The 8,322-nt window shown below is 51.4% G+C and overlaps 1 protein-coding gene across 4 annotated transcripts in view; it reads left to right on the top strand.

Moving 5' to 3' along the window:
- Positions 1-8,064, top strand: part of KLHL12 (kelch like family member 12) — a 24,711-nt gene extending 16,647 nt beyond the window's left edge. For 3 of the 4 annotated variants that reach the window (XM_039883606.1, XM_039883605.1, XM_039883604.1), the window contains 6 exons: positions 2,703-2,809; positions 3,538-3,733; positions 4,151-4,309; positions 4,616-4,714; positions 5,409-5,595; positions 5,765-8,064. In XM_039883606.1, coding sequence (XP_039739540.1) covers positions 2,703-2,809; positions 3,538-3,733; positions 4,151-4,309; positions 4,616-4,714; positions 5,409-5,595; positions 5,765-5,891 — 875 coding nt within the window. In that variant the 3' untranslated portion in view covers positions 5,892-8,064. The remainder of the gene's footprint in view (positions 1-2,702; positions 2,810-3,537; positions 3,734-4,150; positions 4,310-4,615; positions 4,715-5,408; positions 5,596-5,764) is intronic. The other variant, XR_005657479.1, reaches the window with a different exon arrangement.
- Positions 8,065-8,322: the final 258 nt, after the last annotated feature.

Below are 8,322 nucleotides of genomic sequence, written 5' to 3'. Positions count from 1 at the left end.
GGGCGTGGTCGCGGGCGCGTGGGGAGTGGTCGCGGCCGAGTGGGGCGTCGGGGCGTCGTCGCGGCCGCGTGGGGCGTCGAGGCGTGGGGAGTGGTCGCGGCGGCACGACCAGCGGCAGGGCTGACAGACTGGGTGCACTGAGGCGGGGGACTCCTGCACACCTGTCTGCGTGAGTATAGCAGAGCTAGGCGTACGGGGAGACACTAACCCTTAACGAGGTGGCGCTGCTGGGGATGTTAACTACTGATGCTTCTGAGCTGTTTCCTGTGCGTGTGGTTACGTCGTTATTTAAAAAGTGGTCTTCGGGTACCTGGGCGAGGTGAGCGGTGACGCAGTAGGGGGAGCCCAGCACGAAGTGATAAGACATTCACTCTCAGATTTCTCCCCCGGGCTGTCACCTGCTCTCCATTTGAATTTAGACAAGTCCTTTAACGACTGTGGATTACCATTTTTTCCTATACGATAATTCCCCCTTTACTCATGGTTTCAGTTATCTGCGGTCAACCGCTGTCCGGTTGAATATTGAATGGAAAATTCCAGAAATACACAATCTGTTTTACAGTGCTTGTTATTGTGAGTATAAAAAGGAATGAGATGAAAATGAATGAGATGAAATCTTACCTCTTCCAGCCAGGGGAATTAACCATCCCCCTGTCCAGCATGTCATCACCCCCTGCCCATTAGTTCCTCAGCAGCTGTCTTGGTGATCAGATCAGCTGCCTGTTACCTCAGTGCTTGTGTTCAAGTCACTCTTATTTTACTTAATTATGGCCCCAGAGCACAAGAGCTGTGATGCTGGCAGTGCACATGTGCCAAAGAGAAGCTGTCAAGTGCTGCTTTGAAGCGGGACGGTGTATCTGTGTAGGACGAGATGATGTCCGTAGGGATCGATACTCTCCACAGTTCCAGGCCTCTACAGGGGGTCTTGGAACATGTGCCCCGCGGAGAAGGGGAGACAACTGTGTATCAAGGGCCTTAAAGTGAATCGCGAAGGCTACTCCAGTACAGAAGACACGTTTCTCTCTTGCAGAGTCGGAGGGATCCCATACCGTTCACAATAGCACTCACGAATTGCTCGTTCAGTTGAACTAAAGCTGATGAAAATTTTTGTGAACCAGCAAAGCCAGAAGATTCTTTGGTAGTGCATTTCCTGCGTTTCTCTTAACAGGCAGCAGAAAGTTTCTGCTTGCTCAGAGAACTTGCTTACTGTCCTGACCTAGGGACATTAGAATGTGACATGTCCTCATTGCTTAGAGGTTATGTTTCAGAAGTTCTGGAAAGGAAATTCTGAAGCTGCTTCCCACTAGTCTGTTAACTTAGCATCTCCTTGTCAGTGCGTTAGAAGTAAGCTGTTTCTCTCATCACGTCCCCTGTCCTAATTCTGCTGTTGACGCAGTACCAGTACGTTTACTGAGAGCGGTCAGCCTGCAGGAAGTGCCGTCAGGTCTCTGGGTTTTCATAACGTAATCCGAATGTTTCCTATCTGCTTCCGTGTCTCCATTCTTCAAAAGCTGTCTAGGTGAAATCGTATTATCAAGAAAGAGGGTTTTTTTTTATTTCTAGTTTATTTTTCGTTCTGGGAACTACATAAAGCAATAGAAATTACAGCTGAAAATCCATGGAAATTGTTAAATATGCAAAGCAGAGAAATGCCTTTTGGTTTTGTGGAGTCCTTTCATTCTCTGACCCATCCAGCTGTCATCCATTAGCATCGTGCACGGCGAATGTGTTCAGATAGAAGGATTGCTCTTCCTTTCTCTGTTCCAGTCAGAGGGAGAGAAGAGGTGGGTAAGAAAGGGGCAAACAGGCAGGAAACAGGGCTGCCAGGGAAGAAGCAATCAACTCAGGCCGGGCCTCTCCCAGCTTGAGGGAATTTTGTGCACAAATAAAATTAGCATCGTATGAAAGGGCCCTTTGCTCAAATGCTTTGTTTTTCTAAAAGGAGCTGACTGCTGAGACCTCTTTCCTGGTCCACCTTGGAGAAATGTCTACTTAGTTTATTTGGCGAGCACACGAGATGGGTGCCATCTTACATGACGTTAAACTCCATGGTTTATGTATGTGGGTTATTAAGAAAAATTTAAAATATATGTAAAAGCAGAACGATATGATGATCACCTGTTTTCAACAATTGTCAGTTCATGGCCTGTCTGCCTTGAAGCAAATCTCAGACAGCATGTAATTCCATCTGTATACATTATGCTTTCATCTGTATCTCTAAAAGATAAGGAACCTTTTTTAATGTACCCAAAATGTCATTGTCATTCTTCAAAAAAACATACAACCAATTCTTTGTCAGATATCAAGTACATGTTCACGTTTCCCCAGTTTTCCCATAATTTTTTTGTTTTTGACATTGCGTTGAGTCTGTATCTCCTGTACCTGCACGCGGAGCCTCGGCTCGTGTGTCAACCGGAGTCATCTAGGTAAGCTGAAACGGTGTAGGGGTGTGTTCAGGTTTGCGTTCTGCACTTTCAATGTTGTCTAGAAACGTAAATTCAGAGATCTGGGTATTCAAGAGCTAGAACCTCAAGAAGGAATAATTTCCTATTAGGCAGCCTTACGGTGAGCCTCTGTTTCAGAGGCTTCTCTGAGCCGTGAACAGCAAGACAGCATAGAACTGCTAACCACACTTCCTGCTGTTAGTGGCTGCCCAGCCAGGGGTGGTCCAGCGACCCATCGTCTTCTCTCTTTTTCCTCAGGAGCCAATGAGGTGCTTCTGGTCGTTGGGGGCTTCGGAAGCCAGCAGTCTCCCATTGACGTGGTAGAGAAATACGACCCCAAGACTCAAGAGTGGAGCTTTTTGCCAGTAAGTAGCGTTAGCCAGTCATGGGGAAAGAGCTGCTTCCCTGTCCTCAGCCCCTGACTCTGGATTTTAACTAATCCAGCCCCAAAGTGGAAAAGCCTAGTAACCTCATGATGTTTTTTATTACAGTGCCATGCACACAGTAGGTGCTGATAAATAGTTACTTAGGTTAGAAGATTAGACTTCAAACAGTAGTGGCCATGTGTCAGATTAAACTCAGCTGGTCACCACTGTTCAGCATGTCCCTGGGCTGTCTGTCACTCCCAGCGTGCTCCGTTGGTCATGCCCTTTTAGACTGAACTCAGTGTTAAATGTGTTCAGCTGAACTCAGAAGTTGGCATCTTTCTTCCTTTGTGTGTCTGTTTCAGTGGTGAATGAACAGTAATAATTCTGAGAAAACATGGAAGTCAGTCCTCTTGATTTTCGGAGTCTTTGGTTAGCAGTGCAGGAAAAGTTTTCCACTTTATGGAAGGATATCAATCTTTATGGAAGGCTATCAATCCAGTGCTGTATGGCATAGAAAGGAATCAAAGAGGCCGTGTGCAGAAAGCTTGTATGTTTAAGGGAGTCACAGCAAGCACAAGGTGTTCGTGCAGTAGGCGGACAGCTGGAGGCCACTCGAGCTTGGAGCGGTGCCTGAAGAGTGGGTGGGTGAGAACGGACTTGGCCAGAGGTGAGGCCTGCGGCTTGCATGGCTGAACTGCTCTGCACCTCGTCTCGCAAATCCACAGAGCATCACTCGGAAGAGACGCTACGTGGCCTCGGTCTCCTTACATGACCGAATCTATGTCATCGGTGGCTATGATGGCCGCTCCCGCCTCAGTTCTGTGGAATGTCTCGACTACACAGCCGACGAGGACGGGGTCTGGTACTCCGTGGCCCCGATGAATGTCCGGCGAGGCCTTGCCGGGGCCACCACCCTGGGAGGTAGGCCACGCTGCCACGACGGGCGGGCTCGCGCCTCCTTGTCGTCCGGCGGGAGCATGAAATGCGGAGGGTTCCGGTAAGGGCAGGCACTCCTCTTGGCTGTCGGACATGGCAGCCCGGTGTCCCTGGGTTTCAGCACCGACAGCATGTGGGAATCGGGGTGCCATGTGCTGAGTGGGGAGGCAGCACTCATGCTTTCGCAAACTGCAGCCAGTCTGAGCTCTCCTGAGGGTGCCATCCGACCCCATTGTTCTGGGTGTCTCGACTGCGCTGGCTCCACATCGGTAAAACCTTAATTGCCTGTCAGAAACACTTGGTTTTCGCTCCTTGACGTGAGAAAGACTTGTGGGGGTTGTGCAGAAAAGATGGACCAGATGCTTTTCCTCTAACAGTCTGGGCCTTGTTCCTCCTGAGCAGATATGATCTATGTCTCCGGGGGCTTTGACGGGAGCAGGCGTCACACCAGTATGGAGCGATATGACCCCAACATTGACCAGTGGAGCATGCTGGGAGACATGCAGACTGCCCGGGAGGGCGCCGGGCTGGTGGTGGCCAGCGGAGTGATCTACTGTCTAGGTGTTTAGCCTGGGCAGCAGGGAGGGAGAGGACTGGATGGGTGGCAGCCTCTGGGGTCCCTCTTTACCAGACTGTGTCCCGGACTTCTTCAGCTGAGCCTGGTCTGTCCCGACATCATTCCGTAATCTGGGATTCTCTCTTCCGTGGGAGCGGGAAATAGGGTTCTGTCAGGTTTCTCTGGGTCATTGGAACTCTCGAGGGAGAACTAAGACTAGAAGAACTGGCTGGTGCACTCAGGAAGGCGGGCTGGGAACAGGCACAGGGGTTTGTCATTGTTTATGGACTGGCCTCTGCTTTGTCTTTTAGGAGGATATGATGGCTTGAATATCTTAAATTCAGTTGAGAAATATGATCCCCATACCGGACACTGGACTAATGTCACGCCAATGGCCACCAAGCGCTCCGGTAAGACCCGTCAGGTCTCAGGGAGGGGACGGCAGTGCTGTTGCATCTTTACACGCGTGGCGTGGTACTGTCCCGGGACAGGGCTCAGTCAGTCCTATGTTCCCACCTCCCTGTAGACTTCGGAAAAACCCGAGGCAGGTTCCATTCCCGTTTTTGTCTCTCTTTTCTTTAAGTATCGTGAGGACAAGCACACCTCAGATGACACACCTGAGGGCGGAGCCTTGTTTTGTTCATTTCGTCTGTCCCTTTCCTACCCCCGTGTTCTGTAATATTTGCTGCGTGTTAGATGATGGGTGTTGGATGGACTGACGTACAGCACAGGACAGCTGGGCAGCTGCCGACCCTGAGAGCTGTTGGCGCGGAGCAGGCTGGGCTGCAGGAACGGGGACCGCCCTGTGCTTCACGCTCTGGGTGGGGGTCCCCAGAGTCGTCGTCACAGCTCCTTCTTTCCACTCCCTTCTTCCTGCTAGTGAGCAGCTGTGCTCTGAATTCATCTGACGAACAACTTCCCCACTCTTCAGCTCCCAGCTCGAGGGTCTGCAGATGGCTCTCCTGTGCTGGCATCCGACCCTGTCTGGCTCTCGTCCATGTCCCTCAGCCGCCCAAGGGTTTCACTAGCCACTGGCGACCATGTTTGTTTCCAGAAATCAGAGTCTCCGTTTCGTAGTGTTAACCTGCTGCATCCTTTTCGCAGGTGCCGGCGTGGCCCTGCTGGACGACCGTATTTACGTGCTGGGAGGATTCGACGGCACGGCCCACCTGTCTTCCGTTGAGGCGTACAACGTCCGCACCGACTCCTGGACACCTGTCACCTGCATGACCACCCCGCGGTGTTACGTGGGGGCCACGGTGCTCCGGGGCAGGCTGTACGCAGTTGCGGGGTGAGAATTTAAGCTGGGCTGGAGCCGTCGTGCACTGGGGCAGTGTGGTGCATGCCACGTTGTGGCTGGACACGGTGTGGGTCAGGGACATGTCTCCGGGGGCAGCCGCACCGCGGGGCGCGTGTGCAGAGGAACAGGCACTCACCCCCTTCTGCTTCCTCCCCATCAGGTACGACGGCAACTCCCTGCTGAGCAGCATCGAGTGCTACGACCCTATCATCGACAGCTGGGAAGTGGTGACATCCATGGGGACCCAGCGCTGTGACGCTGGCGTGTGTGTGCTCCGAGAGAAGTGACTGTGGTTGGAGCACCATCCAGAGCTAGTGACCAGTCCAAGGGACAGTTTGTGGGAGAATCAAGGATCCTCTCTGGAATGTCTGTTTCTCGCTGGGCACAGGATGATGAAAGCAGCAGTGCGAAGGTGATGGTGCTCACGTGACACACGCTCTGTGCGCTGGCGTTGTCCCCTGGGAGGGGGGGTACAGACACTCGAGGGAAGAGAATGCACACTGAATGGGTGTGAGAGGCCGGGTCACCTCTCCTCCTGGTCTAGGGGCACTTCCTTGTTGTTTCCACCCTGCCGTGCGCTTAGGAGGACACGTGTGCATGTTTGTGTGATGCGCCTCGTATGCCGCAGGGGTTAAGGTGAGTGTGACCACCAGATGTGGGCGGTGTCCAGCCTGCGTCAGAATTTCAAGGTACCAGCTTGAGTAAGCTTCGTTCTCCAGGAATAAATCTCTTTCCTAGTCTACAGGTAGCTAGGGGCAGTGTACTTCCATTCCGGAGGAAAACAAAGGGAAGAGCTCATCACAGCTTGGGGGCAGGGGACAGCCCCAGCGCCCCGTGGGCTCGGGGTTGGTGTATCAGAGCTGGGTTCCGGGTAAGTGCAGTGACCTGAATTTGATGGAGTGCGAGTGAACTGAGACCATCCCTGAAGAATAACCGGGAGGACAGAGAAGGGTGTGTGATGATTTCAGGGACCTTTTTATCTCCCACGGGCCTCCTGAATTACAGTTCCTTCCCGGGGCACGGGGAAGTGCGCGGAGGGCAGCGGCATGAACAGTGTCGGCATGGCTGGAGGTGGAATAAATGTGAGAGATCAGCGTGCCTGGGGACAGACTCCAAGTACCTGCGACTTTGTGATTGTCTCACTCCGTGCCAGGACTCACCTATCCGTGCCAAGGTCTGCCTTGAGTGGGTGAGCAACTGTCTGCTGAGTCAGATACTGCTACACTCTTCCTTATTTATTCGGGGGTGCGATGTGGGAGCAGCAGCCTGGAAATTCAGCCACTTGGGTACCGTCCCGTCCTAGGGCACGCTGCTGCAAGGGAGTGCTTTTTACTGCTGTGTTTGGTACTTTTGGTTCTTTTCATACTGTGAGGTTCCCTTACGTGTCCTCAGAGTGAATCATACCCCAGTACAGAATAATCAGCGACAACCAAGATTCTCTTGTTAACCAGAACTCTTCAGGCCCTGCATCACCATTTCTGAGCTACCATTCAAGGCTCCCCTCTGTTGTGGAGCAGAAGTCTTAGTTCACGGGTATTTGGGGGTGTGGGACCATGGTGACCCGAAACGGGGTGCGCTGCCCCTTCGCTCTGGAGTTCCATGTTCTCCTCTCCCTGAGCTGAGTTGGCCTAAAGAGTTCATTTCCTTTGTAATTTTTTTACAAAAATATTAAAAATCATCTCTTACGTATCTGTAAAAGAGTTTGTGGAGAACCAGCCCTACTCTGCAGACATTTTGGGGACCAGGCATAGAGAGTGGCTCTGTGAGGTCCTGAGTCTCTACCGTGTTCCTGTCAGATACAGGTAAGAGGTAGCCACTTCACCACTGGAGGTTCTCGGTAAAACATCCATCTGAATCTGCCGTCACCACTGACTTCTCTCACTCAGTGAACTTGAAAACCATAAGGGAATGAAGAAGCGACTCTGAGCTCATTTAGTACCCACTTGAATTTTAGGGTTCTAGTCACCCCAGCCCTTTTCCATTTATGGCACGTGATAGGAGCAGCTATGCAGAAGTCCTGCAAAACTGCAAAAATCCAGATATTCCCAGAGCAAAGGGAAGCGGGAGTCAAAGAAGAATTTATTTTCACCAACGCGTCTTTAGCATTAAGATCGTGCTGCTGATACAGCTACAAAATGTGTCACTGTGTGTCAGCAGCAGACCCCGGGGAGTCGGAGAAGATGGCCCCCCAGGACGAACTTCAGACCAAAACTCTCGAGAGCTCCTGCGTGACAGCCACAACTGGGTATTCTGCCGGGGACGTGTAAACCATTGCTGTCTTTGTCCTCTTCCCGGTGTTCCATACCTGGGCGTGCCGCGCACACACAAAGGTGCCCGTAACCTGGTGACTCCTCCTGTTTTTCCAGCTTCTGTAACTGGCAGCCGGCCACTTCGTTACCCAGGCTATCATTCATTTTGTGTCACCTTTGTCACAATACAGACATTTGATTAGTTTCCCGATTCTGCACGATTTTATCTTTAATTGTTCCAAATCTTTCTAAATTTATGCCCTCTGCTACCACATAGTGCAGCCTTTTTCTCTTGCCCAGACTCAAGGAGTAATATTCTGGTACCCTTGCCTCTGCTCTTCCTGTCTTCTGATCCAGCCCCTCTGTCTTGTTGCCAGGTACCTTTTTAAAGCACATGTAGGGTCATTACAGCATCTAACATAGAGCAAATTTTCAGTAAATAGCAAAGTTATTTCTGGCTTAAAAATTC

This window comes from Pteropus medius, unplaced genomic scaffold, assembly GCF_902729225.1.
Source record: "Pteropus medius unplaced genomic scaffold, Ma_sr-lr_union100, whole genome shotgun sequence".
Taxonomy (NCBI): domain Eukaryota; kingdom Metazoa; phylum Chordata; class Mammalia; order Chiroptera; family Pteropodidae; genus Pteropus; species Pteropus medius.
The sequence above is the reverse complement of the archived record's forward strand: the minus strand, read 5'-3'. Positions and strand labels throughout refer to the sequence as shown.